The sequence below is a fragment of the Anopheles ziemanni genome, chromosome 2 (assembly GCF_943734765.1).
Source record: "Anopheles ziemanni chromosome 2, idAnoZiCoDA_A2_x.2, whole genome shotgun sequence".
Lineage (NCBI taxonomy): Eukaryota > Metazoa > Arthropoda > Insecta > Diptera > Culicidae > Anopheles > Anopheles ziemanni.
Window position 1 is genome coordinate 41,672,218 of NC_080705.1, and position 21,291 is coordinate 41,693,508.

Below are 21,291 nucleotides of genomic sequence, written 5' to 3' on the forward strand. Positions count from 1 at the left end.
ATACTCCGGCCGAAGGATACACTTCTATTAGTAGGGTTATGTTTCTCTCTAGGACAAACTCTATTAGTATGCCAGCGTCTAACAAGAGCCACCCAACCAACCCAGGAAGGCAAAAGGAGCACCGTCTGTTATACTTTTCATTGTTTGCCTTTTATTTTGTAATCATTTCTCACGTTTACGTGACGTGTTCTGCTCGTTGTTCCTCCCGCGGTACAAATGCATCGAGATAATACATTCTACATGGTATTTGTTAGTGTTTGTTCTTTGTAGTGTCATTGTGTTTTCATGTTGTATAGTTTCACTAGCACTTCGGCCCCTTTGCAACTGAGCCGTGTTGCTTCTCTTGGTGTCCTCACTGAATGTCTCGATCATTCCATCGTGTTGCGTGTTTTGTGTTCTTGTTTTGTTCATTTTCGTTTTCTCCTTCGTTTGACTTCTCCCTTTTTTCTTACACTCTTTCCGAATACAAAACTACAGTTTTTTACAAGTCCCCGTGTAGTGCTTCCACTTTTACAATTTACAATCGTTTCGCAATGCCCTTAGTTTGTGTTCAATGGTTTATAGTTTTCTCACTGTGGAGGATTTTCTTCCATTTTCATGCAAGGTATTCCAAACTTTCCTTCTTTTTGCTTTCTTTTCTCTGCTTGCTTACGTGTAATATGGCGCTAAATATATATCTATGTATATATATATGTATATAATCTATGTATCAATAGATCTTTGTATATATACTCCTCTTCTAAGTTGCAATTGTTTGCATGCCGGCGTAGCGTGCTTACCAAGTTTAATTCATATTAAAGCGAATTTGCTCTGTATCGTGTGTATCTTTCTAAAAGCCTGTGTGTTCTGCATATAATCCGTTCTGGTTGTAGTAAATCGGTACAAAAATGAATTGGTTTTATGTTGAAAAAGCAACGAACAGTTCTTACGTAAAATTTATTTTCTAATAGTTCTTCTTAACACAACCTTTAAACAACACAGAAAAGCTAACTTTTAAACTGAATTGATGAGACACCATCGAATCGGAAAACAATGTTTCCCCTTTTGCCGGAACCGTTTATAATGCAAATAGTTATGGCAAATGACGAGCCGCTCTTTTTGCCCGACCCGGGTTTGCAATCCCTAAAAATATCAAGCGAAAAGGAACGACTAACCTAACATTACTCCTAATACCGCACTAATGGCAAAATGAGGAACAAATCGTGTTGTCTTTTGCAACGCTGTTTACTTTGAACGTTAAATTTATGTGTTGTTTACGTATTTGTTGAACTTTTACAAATTGCGAGGTGTCTTTTTAGGTGTCCGTAATTTCATTTCCCTAATCGATTTCCGTCACTAAGATAAACAATTTCCGCACCTCCTGTATAAACGAGGGACGCCTGAAATGCGGAACGCAACCGAAAACCGAAGCTCAATTTATGTCAAGCCGATAATTACCGATAGTGTGCAAGTAAACTAGTATATTGGCCCAGCAAGGAAAGGCAACGGCAGGCCACTGACGGTGTGGAGGTCGGCTCGCGTTCCCTAATTGGACACGCCGGATCATTGTAATTAGGTGGAGCCGGATCTTTTTTTGCTCGCCTTTTTCGCGGCCACCGTGCGGTGATGATGATTACTGTTTGACTTTACTTTTCGGTGGCCGTTTTGGGGCGCCAGTAACACTACGGATACATATACTTCGCAGTCCTGATGAAAAATTGTACTAGGTGTGGCGACGTACAACGACGTTGCGCGTGGAATGGATATTTCGGGGCGAGCCGCAATACTTGCAAGGAAAGCTACCTCCGATAGTACCGAGGGTGCGAATGAAATGACCACTAATGGAACTATCAACCATCGTGACAATGCACAAGTGATGCCTGCGGACGAACGTCCGAGAACATGGGAGTAGGTCTTTATCAGGACAGAACAGGATAGCGATGCAGAAACTTCGGACCTATCCTTTCCAGACAAATTCTCCTTCTATTGTGTTGTGGCTTATCAAATGTTGTGTTTCAATGTGGCTCGTGAAAGTAGGTGTGTAGGTGTAATTCCTGCTGTTATGTGTTATAGAGTGTTTGCATCTGTATCGGTTGCGGTGCAGAGAAAGCCTAACCAACTAACCTATAAGGCCGTGTTATCTGTTTTACTTCTGTAACTATCGAGACTGTTTCTATTGTTTATCAGTTCTTTCCAATTTCAGTTACAAACTAACCTAACATTTTATTACGAACAGCGTACGTGTCGCGGTTGTTTATCCTGTGTCATTCTTCTAGCAGTGACCCTTTTTTCTTCTCGCAGTATCGTGGAATTGCAACCTATAGCCTGACTTCAATTTTCTTGCGTTGCTGTGTGTCTTTTCTTAGAATCGCCTCGTTCCGAACGATTTTATTTCCGTTATTTTGTTTCCATGCCTCGCTTAATTTTCTTTTACCTAATTTTATAGCTTAGTAGGAACCATTATCGTGTTTTACTGCCTTTTACATTATCTCTGCTCACGTCTAAATATAGAAAATCAAATCGGCCCGATTAGATCAGGAAATGTTGTTTGTTGTTTCTTTTACTCATGGCATGTTTGTTTTGTTTGCTTAATTTTGGTTTGTTTTTACAAGTAATAGGATTTTTCTTATCATCTCAACCTTTTGTGTGTCTATTTGTGATTAAAGTTTATTCACTTTAAGCAATTTGTATTCAACTCACACTACACCGGTAAGACTATCCTACCGTTTTCTTTTGCGAAGATTGAACTTTCCGTTTCCGTAGCATTGCAACTAAAATAAATATAACGTTTAGAAATCTATAGGTTTCGTTCATCCCCTTTAGAACGTTTTTGTTTTGTTAGGGTGATGAAGCAAGCCGACCACTTCTCTAATACTGATCCGATGAAGAATGTTGAGATACAGGGCAGGATTTTTTGCTTGGGCAAATCAAATATAGTTTTTATGTTCCTAGTAACTATTATCAAACATAGGACTAGCAAAAGAAAGCTATGGGTTTGTCGCCGTTTTTTTCTTGTTCTTGTAAACAGTTTAACTGTTTGTGTGAGCAGGTTTTGTTTTGCGTATAGTGTTTATTTGGCTTTATTCTATGTTAGTGTGTGCAGTGTATTTTTACTTCTTTTGGTTTTATATTTTGTGTTTCAAGTGTCTTGTTTCTTGGTATCTTGTGTAGATTTATCCGTTCCTAGCAATACGTGTTGCTTTTTGTAACATAATTAATTTTTTCTCCTGTATACTTAAACTTTTCATTCCGACCGGGCGAACGTTGGAACATTTTTACCAGTCTCGGACCGTGTGTTCTTGATACCCGCCCTGTGTTGGCCGCGTGTTAGCTTTTAGTCTCTTTCACTTAAACATCTTCTGTATTACCTCAAATAAGAACCCGTTTGAGTTTTGGTTTGAACCTTGCAGAATAGTAACAACGTGGAAATCATATCATTCAATCATCAAAACCCACACGCTGGGCCGTTTTGCTCGCTTTCTCTCTCATTCTCTAGCCGTATCTGATCGATTTTGTCGCAGTTTTAGTTAAATTTTTAGGAACTTTAGTCACTTTTAGGACACCAATGCGTATCGCCAGCGAACCTTGTAATACTTTATCATTTATGTTGTTGTTGTTTAAACTTTGCTTGATAATATCTCTAGAAATCTGTTCACGTATCGCCTATGTAAAACTCGAATTGAACAAAGTTCGAGAATCAGTTATGTGGGGAGGGGAAAGGATAGCAAGATGTTTAAATTAACCGGATAAAAGAAGTTCGATTTGACCGGCACTTAACAGTTGGGGAAACTTTGGGAGTCTCCTTCTTGGAATGTTGGCTTTAGGAAATCGCTTCCTGGGGAACTTCGGCCTAGTTTCACGGAATACCGGTGAACGGTCCCCCGGACGAGCGCATAGCCTTCATTTGAGCCCACTGGTTCGTGTGCTTGAGGCGCATATGGTTCCGCACCGAGTTCGGGTGGGCAAAGCGGCGACCACACTGAATCACCGGACAGACCGGGCTGTCGCGAGGATAGTGTCGGTCGAGATGCTGCCGAAACACGCGCGGTTCGAGAGGGACTTCGCACAGCGGACAAGGGAGAAGGTACACCTGGCCCTGCTGCGACCCGTTGCCGGCATCTCTTCCGGCGCTGCCAGCGTTAGTGGCGCTGCTAGTGGAAGGGTTCGTGGAGCCCGTGTTGTTGTAGGCGGCTGCAAACAGTCGATCAGCGGCGGCTGCGGCCGCTGCCACGGCGGCTACCGACGAGGCGGCCGATTGTTGTTTGGCGTTGCTTTGGGAGCCGCCAGTCGAGGAGGAACCATTACCGGAACCACTACCGGAAGCCGCCGCCGCCGTCGTCACGGAAGATCGACCGCCGGTAGTGATGGCGGGAGACTGCGAGCCACCTCGTTTCTCGGAGGCGGCCGGCTGGCCGAGATTCAGTACGTTCGTTGGCGTGAGGGTCGGCGTCGGGGGTGTGCTGGCCGTCGAAAGGAGGAACCCGGCCAGCTTTTGATGGTGTTGGTGTTGCTGCTGCGCCTGACGCTGGAGCAGTGCCTGCAGCCGGACCTTCTCATTGATGAAGTGCTGCTTGAGGGCGAGCTCGTGCGTTCCGGCCTTGTGGTGGGCGGCAAAGAAATCGGCCGCCGCCTGTTCGCTCCCCGCGTCCCCCAGCGCCGCCGCCCCGTTCATGCTGCTGACGGCGCTGGCTGCGGCAGCCGCCGCCAGCACGCCCGCCGCAGCCATCCGCTTGTGGTATTCGCTGTCCAGCGTGGTCGCAATGGCCGACAGCCGCCCGTCCACCTTGAGATCCAACTCGCTTCGCTCGCTGCCTGCGTCCACCTCTTCGTCCTCATCGTCCTCGTCGTCATCACGCAGTGGCGTTGCTAGGCGATCGTCACGATCGTCGTGGCCTCTGACCGGCGGCACGCGCCGTTCACCGTCGTCCTCGTCTCCCTGTTCGTCGTCGTCCGCGTCGTACCGATCGTTAAGCGGCCGCTTGCCACCGCTCGCATTGTAAGCCGGCTTTTGCCGAGCTGGCACTTCGGTGTTATTGGTGCTGGCCTGCCGCCTCAGGGACAGTGCTTCCCGGACATCGTCAAGCGCCCGCTGATCCCCGTCGGTTGACTCATCGAACGGTGTCATGTCCTCCGGTGGGGACGCCCTACCGTGCCGATGCAGATTTTCCGCGTGCGATTGATCGTAATGATGACGCTTAAACCGCTTCGCCAGCCGACGATGCTGTTGCTGCTGCTGCTGCTGTTGATGATGACGGCTGGTGGTGCTGCAGTCGAGCCCATTTTGCTCCTGCTCAGCACGCCGCCGCCGGCGGTCACACAACGCCCCGTCGGCGTCACTGCGCGGCGTCTCCTCGATCTCCTCCTTGATCAACGCGTCGCAATGTTGCCGCGCATCTGCAATCGTGGTTTGTACAAGCACACGTCATTTGGTTGCAGTTCAGGGGGAAGTAGGAGAGTTTGGATGGCAATGGTGTGCGCACAGTGTTACAAAGATGATTTCTGATTTGGTTCCCGCATCCGTATGTTTTTTTTTTGCTTTGTTGGTTTGTACCTATGTTTACTTGCAATTGGCACCGCCGACCCGATCTATGTTGCGTGATCAATTATTTTTATAATATTATTTTTTAGCTGCCTTAGGATGGTTTCTACTGTCCACACACCTTCAGTTTGCCGGCTTTATCTGTTGTATGATGTTTTTTTGTCTTGTTTTTGATAATGTTCACTTTCGATTCGCTCTCGGCATTGATTCGTTACCAATCATTTTTCATTCCAATTGCCACGGTGTGTACGGACAGTATGATCGATTCTTTAAATCGAGATTTTTTTTTTTATAAAAATCATTACACATTCATAGAGATCGCGGTCGTGCTGGGGTGAATTGTTTCTCGATTGTTCGGTCGCCTTTTCTTTTGCAACCAACTCGTCGTAAACATACAGCCATTATTAATATTTATTAAATTAAACGTTCCTTGCTAGCTTACTAAATGATAAGGATGTACTAATTCGAACGCAAACGATTGGAAAACAAAAAAACGTACAAAGGAAAACAATAACAACGAATGCTCGAGATAAGAAACACACACGCACACGCATACAAAACAATAATAAATACAGACACACTCACACATGATTGACGTAACAGAAACGTAACTTAACGATATCGGCGAGCGAATGGGAAACAATGGTCAATCGATCGAACTTAAAAAACGACAAACTTAGATCGTACAGAAAATGGATGGTCGAAAACCTCTGGGACACGTTAGTGCCACGAGGAAAAGAAAGGGAAAACAAAAAATAGAATCAACACAGATATGATATGATATAGGTTTTCAATGTTGCCTCTCTTGTGATGTTAATGTATGCCGCTTGATGAGCCAGCCTTTGTCCAGAGAGATGGTTTTCGGTTCGATTGATTTTTGATAAATTTGGATTTCGTCTCGATTCGTTTGTTTTTTTGTGATTCTTCGGGAACGAGTCTCGTTCTTCCGGAAGTTGTGCCTGAAAATAGTTGCACCCATGCACCGATGTGTTGAATGATTGTTTTTTTAGCCAGCGCGTTGCAACTGCCGATTGATGGTGCGGGTGGGCGAGCGAGAATTTGATCGGTGGAGGTGGAAGCCCGAATGGAAATAGCACCTACCCGCGCACACGTGTTTGCCAATTGGTTTTGCACAGTAGCCCTATTGATGCCAATCGGGAAAGAGTCCGAGGGGAAGGGGAAGGGAATGTATGCTCGGGGTCACAGACAGCATATTAGGTCCTTAGCACATCTCTGCTCATTGTAAGTCTCACATACACACGCATCAGCACACCGACCGGCAACGGGAGCAAATCGCTTGCATCGCGCCACCCGGTGGCGGCTTGTATCGAATTTAAATAAAACTTTAACCAAAGGAAAGCTTCACAAACAATTAGAACGGAAAACATACGGCATCGAATAAAAACGATAAAAAACGATAACCATTAAAAAGACAAAAAACACACGAACATTTGGTTTTCTAGTGGTAGATCAGACAATTCTCTTCAATGTTGGTAGACTCAGTTCGAAGAAAGTGACTGCTTCATTACACAGAATGGCATGCAGAGTACATTTGTTTTAGTACGATTTCCCATGCTTGTTGTCTATTTGTGTTTCCTCTCTTATTCTGCCATACCAATGTTGTACTTTTAATTTTTTCTCTTTTCTATCTAGATCTTTTGTTTGATCTACTTTCATCTTACCTAGAAATGATACACAAATAGATATCTAATTTAACTTATTATAAAACAGAATGTTTCTCTTTTTCTGCTGTTTCTCATTCGTGTTAGTTTGTCTTTTTTGCATAGTTCTTTAAAATTTCGGGTAATTTGTTCAGTTTTTTGCATATCTTTGGAAGCCACCTCTGTCGTGGGATTAGTTATAATCTTCCTAAACGCTGCTGCAGTGATGTTGGACAATCACTTTGTGTACATGTGCGTGTGTATATGGTCCAGTATTGAATCGGTGTTAACTTAGTAGGATAATTTAGTATGGTTTTTTTTTCTTAAATCAAAATCATATAAAGGCAAACAATGTATCGTATGTAGGAAAATACTGATTACCCTGGTTAGATCTGTGCTCGTGAGAAAATGTGCAAAGTTGTGATAGCGTTTCCTGGCAAATGGGGATAAATTTTGGGGCATCAGACTTGAATTTAGCGATGAAGTTGAATAGTCAGGACAAGAAGGGGTAGTAGAGATCGGTTGAGTTTGTGAACAGTTTGTGCATTGTGTTATCATCATTTTTTCTACGTGAAACCAATTGTGACCAATCGAGAGAGGGTTTTCTTAACCAGATATTTTATACAGCGATATCGATAATCAAATAGCATAAATGAAAATAAAATAATAACGAAACACTCCATGGAAGCCAACATAACAAAATTAAAATGTAAAACAACAACTGCTTGAGATAAAGTTAAATAAAATGAATGATGTCCACCGAAACTAAAATAATGGAAAAATGGCGTCAGACGATGTAAGTAGGGAAAGGAGGGAAGGAAACAAAAACAGAACAAGAACGGAAAAGAAACCAACAACAGTACTTTCAAACCAAACTAGAGGAATGTTTAAGTTAAGTAAATATTAATAATTTATTAATTATGCTGAACAATCAGAAATCATTATTAAACACTGACGGACGGATTATTAATAATACGGTTTTGGTCGTATTCACTATACGTTATTTGGTTGCGTAAAAGTCAGGAGGGTATATCGATTATTTGTTTCATTTTATATTGAAGGGTTTGGTAGAGATGTTTCAAAACGTGAATGGAATGGAAATTGTTGCACTAAAAATGTATGGTTAGTGGCTGGTTAAAATTGATTTCCATTTCCATAAGGATAGACAAAAAAACTCTTCAAGCAGAAAACGGAATATTCTTAGTTATTATTTCATCAGTCAAATTATCTGAAAACAAACAATTCATCGGGGAAAAAGTTTACGATTGTCTCACACTAGCTAAAATATTGTAGAATCTTTTAATCTAATCAAAACGGCAAACCATAAGAGAATACAATGGGCTATGGGTAGGTTTTTCAAAACTATAACTACATATCAACTATATCCATTTTCAGTACACATTGAGCTTGTAACTGTCAATTACGTTGCAAAGGAATTTATCAGTGGGATTAAATTAATCGCAGACAGGCGAAAACCAGTTTGACATGAGCCTGGTCGAATAATATCGAAATAGAAATAGCCAAATATCAACTGTTGCCATTTCCAATGTAGCTATGCCAAAACTATCGATAAACATTTCAAATCCGCCGATAGTGGTTGATGATATCGCTACTAAATACATTGTCACTCGTTTATTCGCCGCATAGTTCCCGATGGAGGCGCATGGTGTTTGGTGCGGTTGATGTTTTAGCAACCAGGTGGATTTATTTTCCTTCTGCCTGGCCACCATTTCACCGCGATCGGCTGTCACAATGCGAATTTTCCAATTCACCTTCCCCTTCCAAGCTTCAACCCAACCGATCCACTCGGTAGGATTCAATGGTGTAATTAAACAAGCGCTCATTCCGGAAATACTTTTATTCTTTCCCGTTACGTCGATAGCAAAACGATCGATAAAAGCATAAAAATATGTTGCAAAACATCATAAATCTAGCAACGAGCAATTTTACCCCCTCCAGCCAGCCCGACACACACCTCCACCTTGCGTAGAAATGTGTCAACGCAAACAAAAAGCGGTGCGTTAGCTAGGATTTATTCAGTTTGCAATCAACCGTGAGCTCGGTTCGGTATTGAACGTTGGGAAGCAAATGAAAACCAAAAAAAAAAAAACAAAAAGAACTGAACGAACGAAAGCCTGGAAAACAGCGAACAGTTTTAATTAGAAAATCGATTAAAAATGTCTTCTCACCCGCCCAGTTGTTCGGCGTCCCCGGCCAGCCTGTATCCATAGATAGAGTAAAAAAATGATAGAAACAGGATTAGAAAGGACACGCGTGGAGGCCGGAGGTGCCTTCTGGGGCTGCGGTATCACTCCGGCAGAATGAGCGCAATTTTAGTGCCACTTCCACTCCTCCCTTTCTGGTATGATTATTACCCCCGATTGGTTATTGTAATTGTATTGTTTTATGGACGGGATGGGCGGGCGGGGAGGGCTGGCGAAAGGTTTGTGGCAAAAATAGAAACCGAACCGAACCCTTCCGGCTCCAACTGTCCCCAGGATCGCCCTAAATTATGGAAAATAGCTTGACTTAAATTCCATGCCTAACGAACCAAGCATGCGAGTGAAAAAAGTAGACCACCATACACACACGCACAAAGAAATATGGTACGGGTGTGGTGAAATTACACGCTTTATGGTCCGGGCGTGTGTGGCAGAGAAAGGGGAGGGACACGGGCACCACCAGGTTGAGAATTGGTTTAATGAAAGCGATTGATTGAATTTTTAAAAAGGGCTAAAACCGTTTACCACCATTCTTGTTTCTCCCGCCCGCTGGCCGGAGATCTAAATCGTTTGTGTCTTGTGGTAATTATTCCAAGCGAAAGTTGTACCCTGCGAGCCGATTTTCCTCTTTCTTTCCTCCAGCGAGGGAAGTTGGGACTATTTTTTTTTCGTTTGTTCTTGCACAAAAGAACTGGTTTTGAGCGACCCATCGAATCGAGGTTAGCGTCGAACACCGGAAGTGGAGCAAAACGATCCGATAATTCCGATTAGCCTAAAAGTCTACGGCGTTAGGTAGGTGAGGTTTTCCAATAAAATTTCTTTCCCCGTTTTTCCTCCCTCTTTTTCGCCCACCGCCAACATGGAAGATGACTGTTGCCAAAAGTCATTTAGACGATACCTTCCAGTTTTTTTTTGTTTTCCGTTTTCCGAAGCGGTCGTCGTTTTGAACGATTTCAGGGTGAGCAAATGAAGACCGTCCGCCGAGTCGGTCGGTTTGGGAGAATCAATGCCACAAACAAAACCCATTCATTCATTTGTGTGTGTCCTTTCCCTCCGCACCCATAGTTTCCCCAAAACTATCCCCATAACTTCCCCGGGTCAACCTTTCTGCCTATCCTGGGGCGAAAGAAAAACCTTTTCTAAAAACTGCACGATGTGTGCTCGGTTGCCAAACGGTTTGGCCTTGTGGCGGTTTTGTTGGAAACGTGTGGAAGAGATTTTACCCCGGCGGCTCAAACTCTTGGAGCACTCATGCGATGGAAAGGTGGGATGGGATGTGAAGACCACCACACAAACATTAATGTCAATGGTGTCACTGTCGCAATCGAGCGGCAGCGAGAGAGTACCATCGAGCGATAGACAAAAGCAGACGAGGCGACGGCAAAGCCAAGAACCGGTGGAAAACAAAGTACGCCACCCGACGAAGAGGAGGTCGCCGGTAGGAGGGATGCGCAAGGTCTGGTCGGCGGAGGGGGCTTTTATAATCACATTCAATGGATAATTATGCCTTAACTATCATTAAAATATTCCATTTTGAGGATTATAATTATCATCATTTCGACATTAAGAATTTTCCGTACGGAGGGTTTGCTTTGGTCCCTTTTGTTGCGGGGTTTGTGATGACGGGGAAAGCAGGGAGAGGGGAGGGGTGGATAGGGATGGATAGCGGCTTCATGTTTGAAGGGTTGCTGTGAGAGTAATGTGTGATAGCGTCGCAACCTGAACTGGGACGCTTTCGAGTATTCCTTTTCGGACGAAACGAAGCTCTAAAGCAGTTACAACGATCCGAAGCTCGCCATCCCTTTTGATAAGGGCGGGATGCCACACATCACCGGGGCTTGAGGGGGGAAAACCGGGAAGCGAGTCAGCGAGTCTCTGTCTCGGTCGTTGTCTAGTGTTACGGCCGGCCTTCATTATGGGCGCTTGGAGAAGAACCTGCCGTCGGCCAAAAGCCTCCAAAGCCATTTGGCAGTGGGAGATCGCTTTCCGAGCGGCCGGGTCTCCTGTTTCCACCCCGTGTATGCGTTTTCCACGAGGGAAATGCCATCTTACCATGGCGTTGGTGTTACTGCCATTTGGCTCCAGTGTTGCGAGTGAGAAATTGGCGATAGCAATACATTTTAATTTCTCCTTTGCTGGAGTATGAGTACTGAATAAGGAAACGTGATTTTACAGCATGGAAAATCGTGCTTAGCTACTGTGAACTGCAAAGTATCACTTTGTTGTAGTGAAAATATTTTCAATGGGAATTTATACCCTTCCCTTGTCATGTTTTGCTGACGTATTTTCGTCGTCAATTCCCGTTCCATTATTCCTTGGATTGTTTATGTGTAATTACTCGTTTCATCGATGCGATACCGCACAATCTTTTCTCCTTTATGCATAATATTCACCCCGAAGGCTTGGCCTCTTGCAACACCCTTAACATGACCTTTTTTTAAGTTTTTCCCCTACTTTCGTCATCAGCGAGCGACATTCTTTTGGAGGAAAACTTTGGCCCCCTAATGTGTTCCGCGATTAACGCAGCGAACGCACGCTGGAACGATCCTTACAAGCAGGACCGTTTTTACTCTCACCACATAACACACTTGTCGTGAATGTTACCACGTGGTCGCGGCTTTTTTTTGTGGTGTTCTCAAAGTGGTTTTTTTCTGTGTGCATGTAAAAATAGTTTCATCCAAAAAGTGTTGTGTATATTTTTCCTCCGGTTGGTGATTTCTTTTCCTTCCGCCAACAAAATGTGGCCAACAGTTGATTTTGTTATTTTTATTTGTGGGGAAGTAAGTAGGGAAATCTTCAGGGGGGCCCCTGGGGGAGGGTGGGAGCTATAATTTTCGTAATTGAAAATGTTTGCTGCCGAATGTCGTCGGCGCGCGGCAAGACATATTGCATGTTCGGTATCAGTTTGCAACCAGAGGGCAAAGTCGGACGGCCACGTCTTCGTGAAGATCGGGTGAGTCGTACGCGTGTAATGGTGGGACATTATCCGCCGCCATTTCGCCTCCCAAGACCAAGAAATCCTTGCAAGTGGAAAACCGGGTGGAAAATGAATAAATGAAGAAGCATGCCTCCATCGTCCGGTCGGGTTTAGAAAACAAACAAACAAACGATTCGAGCACGAACAAACCACAAACATGTTGTACAAAACACAAAAAAGGGAGAGAAGGAAAAAAGTTTGTACGGATTGGAAAATGGAAAAAAACACTGGACAGAGATATCAGCACGATTCTCACCGGCGTGTTTTTCCGACAAACTCATCATGGATGTTTTTTTCTAGTGTTTCGTCTAGGTTGTGTCGCCAAAACAAAGCCAGACTTTTGGCCAAAACACTAGAAAGCAAACATCTTCCCTTTCGGGGTTACAGCTGGCGCGAGGGCCACCGTTAGGATTTTTCGGTTATCAATTAGTCAGTAGAATATGTTACAACAACCGGTTATGGGTTGGTGTTTTTCTACGCTCACCCTTTGGACCGGCTCGTTCCAGGACATGGTTTCGTGACGCTCGTCAATTTCACCGTCATCCGAAAACGTACGCAATCCTGTCAGCGAGTATCAGTTGCTGTTCGGAGTGTTGATTTTTGATTCGCATTCAACTCCCTCCAGTGACTAAAATAAAGCGAAAAAACTAGTCGATGGTTCGGGGTCGCCTTTGGTTGAGCTAGAAAAACCTTCGGAACGGAACCCGTACTCGAACAAAAACCATCGGAAGCTTACAAACGAGCTCCAGACACGAGCGGTTAGTGTCGAGAGGGTTTCTTGTGTAACGTGCTCAGTTGTGTGTTTTTTTCCATCGTTAAACCTATGGTTTTGCCACGATGTCGTGAACTGTTGTCATCATAATTATCTCCAGCGAAAGTAGAAATTTGTCAAACAACAATTCTTTGAACCTTTCAGTGCACTCATCATTGTTTCGGTATACAAACCATCAATAATTAGTAGGAAGAAAGATCAACTTTTGATATTATGTAGCTTTTTTGATTGAAAAAAATACAACCAATTTTCTTTAAATATCATTAATTAGGTTCCAAATTGAATTTCCTCTTTCCGGACATTCGAAAGCATCAAGTATACCTAATGCTCGCTCCACAAAAGAGGTCGACTGTAAAGCTGACGTTTGTTCTATACATTTTTCCTACGGCAAAGGAAGCAAAATGAATTCTTAAAAAAATGTCCTATGTATTCCCGCGCAGGGTTTCTTATTTAACTGTTTTTTTCCTCTTCCCCAGCTGAGTGCGTTGACATGTACGCATGCAGGACACTTCGGGAAAGAACCCTTTTCCGAATCGCGCCTTCAAACGCACGGCTAGCCGCCCCCGACGCGGAAACAATTGATTCGCGATTATTTTTCCAAAAGGTCCTGGGTTTTGGGTAAATTTCGAAGTGATTTTTAAATTGGACCCAACACCCCGCGCCCTCCGAAAAGTCCTTTTTTAATGAGGAAGTTTTGTTGCCGTCCGATAAGTGGGCACCTAAAAATACCGTCCTAAACTCGTTTAATTATTCACCAGCGCGCATTCTGGCGGCGGGAGAAACATTGAACGTCAAAAGTGAATTGAGTAACGAGCATGAAATGGCTGCGGGTAAGTAACGATCGGGTGAGGGAAAAAATTGAAGAAAAAAGCATGAATAGAACGCGGCACGGCGGCCTTCTTAAGACGTTCTTTCAAACGGAAAAGGACGAGCGGTCGGATGGACAAGGACGTTGGGAGAAAATGGCAGACGCCAGAAAACGGAAAGCGGGGGTGGTGGAGTTCGATTTCTATCCATTTGGCTCAGTTCCCATGGGTTTCAATGGGTCATAGGCTGTTTTTTTTTTATTAACAAGAAAATACTTTTCTTAATCCTTCGCTTTGAACATTTTTGTAACCAATCAACTTTTGTTTTCCACTCTTTGTTTTCAAAATTTTTATTGTTTTCAATAAATCATGCTTGTATTTAGAAAAGTTGTATATTTGTTTATAGTAAAGTCAAGTTTTGGTAAATTTGGCCTACAAAAATGTTTTGATTAAATCAAAACTTCTAATATACAAAATAAAAAAGAGGTTTTCTGAAATCTCAATCAAACCTCGCTCTCTTCCTAGGAGAAGATCATACATATTTGATTGCATTTGTCCCTTTTACTGACCCCTTACTCGTTAATTGCAAAGTGGTGTCGACTGGATCGGAAATTTCTCGGATTTGCAAAACACGGATACGCAGGGCCACGCCGACTATCAAAATAGTTTTCCCCACGAAAATGCTCGCGGATAGCAGATTGTTTTCTATCTTGGCAGCTGACGAACGGGGCATGGAATTTGAAATTTACCAACAGAAATCATCCAACCCGAGGCTGCCACCAGATTGCGGAAGAAAAGAAACCGGGTTGCCGTGCGATCAGTGCGGGTTTCGGGGAGATCGCAGTTTGAATAGCGATGTTGATGATTTATGCTGCAACGATGCGCACCGTCGCCCGGATTTCGGCACCTCACGCGGGTCACGGGTGCACCGGGGAAGGACGGGCGGGCGGGCATGGGAACGGGGTGCGAGTTTAGTTCGTTTGGTTAGCCCGGAAATTAACCACGCACTGCGATGCATTCGCAAGCAGCGGCGATGACGATGACAACGATGACGATGTTGGGAACGGACGACGACGACGACGACGACGACAACCGCCATCACGGTACGGATAATGTCGCCTTCCGTCTCGCCCGCTTTCCCCATCGACCGAACGTTCTTTGGATCACTCGCTCGTCGTCGCTGGCGGTATCCCGTGGCTGCGCAATTTCCACCTTCAAAAACCTCGAACCGAGCAACTCTCGTGCCAGACCGAGAGAGAGTGCGTGTGTGTGATTCTGCATAAATTAATTAGAAAATTTCCCAACCCGACTCCCGGCTGCCCGCCATTTGCAAAAAAGGGGCCCTGTTCGACGGGAATTGGTTAGGAACGACGTCGACGACAGTCGACCACGACCACAGTGATGACGATGCATCGCCCCGGCAATAGGTAGCAATCCCGCGAAACACATGCTCGTCGTCGATGCGTTCTTGTCGTGGCCGGAACCGAAAAGACCGGCACCGGCACGGGTGCCAGAGTTTCTCCACCGCGAGCGGCTTGGGATTAGATGAATATGAATAAATTTCATCAGCACACGCGCTGCCCTTGTTTGCAACGGATGCTGCGCGCTCGGCTCGGGTAATGCACTTTGCCGAAAATGATGCTCCAGATGCCACCGGCTGCATCTATCGGTCTGTCTGTCCCGTCGCTCCACACGTGTGTGTGTGTGTGTGGGGGGGTGGGTATGTTTTGCGGCCAAGCAATCAAGCGCTAGCTCTACGTCCGCCTCCATACACTTACGACGGTACGTGGAGCGCCATCATTAATGGCTAACAAAACAACACAGTAATAACAATAATGGTGCAACAATAGCAAGCAATTAAAAAAAAAACAGCCACGGAACTCCATCTCGCAGACGGTACCGATACGGTTCGGACCCGCTGCACCTAGGCCTGGGGTTTTTGCGAAAAAGGAACGTTTCTCTTCCATCGAACCGTGTCCGCCGCCTATGCCGTCCCTTTATGTAGATTCAATTGTCTTCCTGGCGAAAACGGGGATGAAAGGCCAGAAAAAAAGGGAACGAGGGGGTAGTTTTTCCCGGGCCGCCCCGTGACAAGTGATGGATGAAAACCAACACACGACGCATCGTTGCATCGCGAGATGCAAGGCAGTGCACCGCAAGGCCGCCGCCGACCAGCTGGTGTGTGTTTCGAATCATCAATCATGGCACTATCATCATCGTGCGTGTGCGTGCGAGCGAGAAGAGCGACCGAGATCGGGTGGAATGGAAAATGAGCGTGCGTTAAGCTACTAGGTTAGTCAATAAGTTTTGAAAGCGACGACCTTGGAGTAGTAGAAAATCCAAAATACCTATGCCATTTTAATATTTCATCTTTCATATGAACGTGCTCCAATTTTCATTTCGATCCGTCAACTTATTCGTGTATACACACGGTTTGAAGTTGATCTGTTGTAGGATTGTGCAATGATGGAAAAATATGAATGCCTGGTTGTGATTAAATTCTTTGTTTTAGAAGGTTTATTGGCGACTGAGATCCATGAAAAGAAGATAAAAGTATTAAAGGTCTCCTTCATTTTCAACAACTCAACGATGGGTTTGCGCGTTAAAGACGAGTCGCAAACTTTTTCCACATCTCAAATCCTTCGTAGAAAGCACTTTTCAACAAACAAGGTGGTTATAGCCGTCGTAGAGGAGGAACCATTTCCGTGAAATTGGAAGATCGTTGGACAAAAGTGCCTTGATCTTTTGGAAGACTATAATGAGCAATAAATATGATAACCTTTAAAAAAACGCTGTATCTTCATTTCCGCATTCAAAACTTATTGACTAACCTAGTATATGCAAAGTCGGCCACAGGAAAATAAGAGAATATGGCGTGACGTGTGTAGGCAGAACTTTTTTTTGCTCCCATCCCACTATCTGAGCTAGAGCTAAACGTTCTCTGTTCCCTTCGGCGGTAGTTTTTTACGCACACTGCGAGTGTACGTTTATGCATACGTTTACTTTCCGCACGCCCGTTGGAAATGGAGGAATATAAATTCGGTACCAGCGGACCGGTTTACATTGGGCTTTTCCGCTCGATCGGACGGACCGATCCCGTGACAGGTTCTGAATCGATGATAGTTTTGCATTCATTCCCAACCTGCAGGACATGTGCCCTCCCTCCGTCCTTTCGAGCGGACGTACTGCGATGGGAATGATATAAATTTCAATCGAAGCTTTACTTGTGGTGCTTTTTTGTGTGGCCCCGGAGCAAGCGGAGGTTAATTTGGCTCCATCTCGTATGCGTGCTAAAATCTCGTAATCGAATGCCACCCACCCCTGTCCCCAAAATCAAAGGCTACACTTTATGACTAATGATGTCGCGGCCGCCGCCCGAGTGGCTTTGTTGTTCGCGGATTGACTGGCGAACTCGCACCGGACGTTGATTTCTCCGGTTTGCAGTTACTTACATCGGTTTCGAGTTGGATGATGAAATCAGCATCACTAACCGGACTCACCGGATGGCCCGGACAGCGGTGCGATATGTGTCCACCATCCCCTGACGTGATTTCTAATTTAATGTTTTTGGTTTTAGGCACGCCGACGCTGGTGTGCACCTCTGGTCAGTCAGGGTGAGTTAGATAATATCATCCGACAGGCCGCGGCGAAATGGACACACTGGGCTTCTGGAGTGCTGGGAGTTTCGGTTTTCGGCACTCTCGTCTGGCACTCCATTTGTTGTTCAATTAGCCGTAATGACATTAGTTTTACCAGCATGGCACGCACACACGCTCATTAGGCGCGCCGCGTTTGGTAGCCAAACGAACCCGATGAGGAATTTAGAGCCCTCTCTTTGTGACAAAAATAGTACGCGAAACCGTTGCCGAAAGGGATCAGAGTGCATAGAATGGTTGTGATTGGAGATTCGCAAATAAACGAGAACAAACGCAACACGCAATACCTTTGCTGGGCCAATGCGACGCAATGTGGATTCGATCTGGGAAAACATTACCGGAACTTTTCCAATTATCGTCTCGCGGTAACCGAGAAATGTACGTCACCATCTCGTAAAGTGCGTATCGAATGTGCATAAGGGATTTTTTTCTGGGAAACTGTGAGCTCATCAAAAGGGTTTCCGTGTAGCTTTTCCGGCGAAGCAGTGTTTCGAATGTGATGGATTCGGCAGAGAATTATATTAGTTTAGTGAAAATTAGTGGAAAACAACAAAACATAGCAAAATCGTGGGAAAATAAAAGAACAGACCCCTTCGTTAGTATCCAAGCAAGCGTCGTCCGGTAATAGTAACACCATTTATGCAGGCTATCCAAACCGCTTCGGAATGGAACGGGGTTGACGGGGTTTTTTTCTAGCATTGCTAAGTATTTCCTCATTACTTCACTGGAGAGTGGTTTGAGTGGAAGGATGGAATAAATTATCTTTCCTCAAAAGTAAACAAGGGGCATTGCCGGTGGGGTATGATTTTCACCAACAATGAGTGAGGGCATTTTTTCGCTAGTTCCGATGTGTTTCAATGAACGCGGACCGATTGTTTGCGTTCGTTTCAAATGGTTCTTAATGATCTAAGGATTTTTGTTTTGCTCAAAGGTCAACATTTTAGCTTCCTTCTACGGACGAGAAAGGGGGAGCTTAAAACAATCGCTTCTGCTTGGCCTATAGTTACGACGTACGCCAGCAAATGGGGGAAACAAAAACAACGCTACACAAAAGTTCGAGGGCCTCCCCCAATGTCTCGTTGACTTTTTTCCGTCTAGTTCTTCCACTACAATCGCACAGGCATAGTTGTTCTTTTTTTCATCATTAGTCAATTGCTTAAAAGCTTTAGTCAAATCAGAACAACGTCTTCCGCCCTCCTCTGGGTCCCGCATAAGGACACTTCCCCAATACCGTTGGCGAACGGAAAGAAGGAAGGAAGTAGCAGTCCTTGGCGCTCGGGCCACGGTTATGTTTCGGGTGTGGCCATGTTACGGTACATTACATCGTACTGAACGATCGGTCGGCGAAAGTCGCACACGCCATCGTCGATTTGTGCGTGGCCAATTTGGGTTCCACGGGGAAACAAAACGGGGGTAAACATCGCACAACATGGGGAGGCAAGGGAAAGGAAAAATCTTGAACATCACGTGAATACAATCAAGTAATTGATTTTCCAATCGCGATATATAATATATAGCTGGGGCGGGCCCTCGTCGCGTTGTGGGGCTTTTTAAGCTGTGATTTCTTTGGATTCGTAAAACTAGTTCTTTGGTTTATTTCTTGTCGTTTCTTTTTATTTTTCTTGTCTTTATGATATGATAAAAACGGGTTGTGTTTCAATATGTGGGCTGTAAAAACATTGTCAAATCTCTTGGTAATAGTTCAATGTAGTCGCCTTTCAAAATAATTCAGCCCGATTCGTATGCTTTTTTATGCTTCGTCCTAAGAAATAATCCCGCCAGAAGCACGGGTTCAGTTAAGAAACTGTCCCTGGCTGCTGGCTTGTTGGAGGAGCATATTTTCCAGCATATTTCGCACAACCGAAGCCTCACACTGCCGGGAACCGCTTGTGATTGGGCATGATTTAATTAAATGCCATTTCGGGGTTACTATTTTCTACCGGCCTAAGGCCGGGAAGAAAAGATACGGACTCCTTGGCGAGGGAAGGGGGAAAGGGGGCCCATAACTGGCGGGGGTTATAGTTTGGAGAGATAATTTCTCATTGGACCCGGGTGGTTTGGGAAGAGAAAAAACCTCCTCCATCCCTGGTCACTTCCGATCTTTCCGAGATTCTGCCCCCTGAAAAGCGCTCGGTGCAAATCCGGATCCAATAATGCAAAGCGGTAAGGATTTTCCGGGCTAAGGATATTCTCCGGGCTTCGGGGAGGGAACGGGACTGTGATAAGCCGTTAGGAGTAAAAGAGGGAACTTCTGTTCCGTTGGAACATTCCGACTCCGGTGGCAGTTCAATCCTGCCCTTCACCCTCCAAGCCGAGCGTTGGCCAAATCGGGCGAAAATTTAATAAAACTAAATCCATTCCTAACCATCGTCCATCTGCGCCGTACAGGGCACACAATCATCCTTCTTCCGATAGCCTCCTCCCTCCCCCCACACACTGGCGGATGAACATCCACTTCACTCTCTAGTGCTTACTTGATTATCCTGCGGAAAGTTTTCCCGTCCAACCGTGTCTTCCCGTTCTTGCGTTTGTTTCTGATCTCGGAACTCACCAGTTGGTAGTCCGGGTTTCTTCTCTAATGCTGGGCCAAAGTGGCCTACGGTTCTAGTAGTAGTAGTAGCAGTAGTAGTTCCGGAAGGGAATGCTGTCAAGAACGGTTTCACTAAACTCCGTTCAAAATCCGCCCCAGAATTGAACCGCACGAACTGGCGGCACGGAGTGGAACGGAGCATTTTTAATAAAATTAAAAACTATTGCTTCTTCCTATTTCACTTTCGAATTGGTATTGTGTCCACCAGCGTGTGTGTATGTGCGCTTCTAAGTCCTATCCTTCCTAGGAAGCATCAAAACAGTTCGTCCTAGAGAAGACGGGTTTGAAGAAGTCCGAGTTCTGAGCAGGGTAAGGTATTGGAAAGACACTCCTTCTTCGAGTTCGGTTAGTTTTTGCCGTATTAAAACAATAGAATAATGAAAATTGAGATCATCTTAGGTTCTCGGGCATCGTCAAACACTACGCAAGCAGGAAAAAGGTCAACGTTGGTTGTGTGTTTTTCCTTCACGCGCTTGGCCTGAGACTGCACCTTCGAGGGCAGGATCCGGTATGCAGATACTGAACGGCGTGATTGAGCTGCTGCTTCCTCGCCATAAATCCCTGCAATCTCGATATTGTTTAGAGCACACTCTGTAATCACACACGACGTCCATAGGCAGAGCGTCCGGTTGGGCTTCGGTCATTACCGATATTAGTTTTGCCTCGGGAAGGCGCTTCTTTCCTAGGAGCCGGAGGAGTTCTCCTAGCCTTGGCTTTCACATTTGAATGTTACACCATCCGGAGCGTTAGGCAACTCCTTCAGTCCGGCGAGGAAGGAAGAAACTCTGACGAAGGCTCCGTCAAAGTTTTGTGCTAGAGCATCCGAGTAGCAAAAGTCAAACTGGAACGACACAATATGGCCGACGACCATATGAGTTGCTTTATTGTTGACTAGGACTTGTTCGAGATTGGCTGGCAGTCAAGCCGGTCCAGGCTGTACCCGGCCTTCGTACTTCCTGCTCCCATGCCGTTGAGATTTTATTAATATTGGAAAATATATTCAATTTTAAATATTGAACGGGCAAGTTATTTATATCCTGGCCTGGGACGACTCGGAGGCAAAACAACGTCGGCAGCACTTTGGTAATG

The 21,291-nt window shown here is 44.9% G+C and overlaps 1 protein-coding gene across 1 annotated transcript in view; it reads right to left on the reverse strand.

The window, feature by feature from the left end:
• Nucleotides 1–3,835: 3,835 nt before the first annotated feature.
• The window catches only part of LOC131282891 (uncharacterized), a 62,385-nt gene continuing 44,929 nt past the window's right edge, over nucleotides 3,836–21,291 (reverse strand). The window contains exon 6 of the mRNA XM_058312437.1: nucleotides 3,836–5,373. Coding sequence (XP_058168420.1) covers nucleotides 3,836–5,373 — 1,538 coding nt within the window. The remainder of the gene's footprint in view (nucleotides 5,374–21,291) is intronic.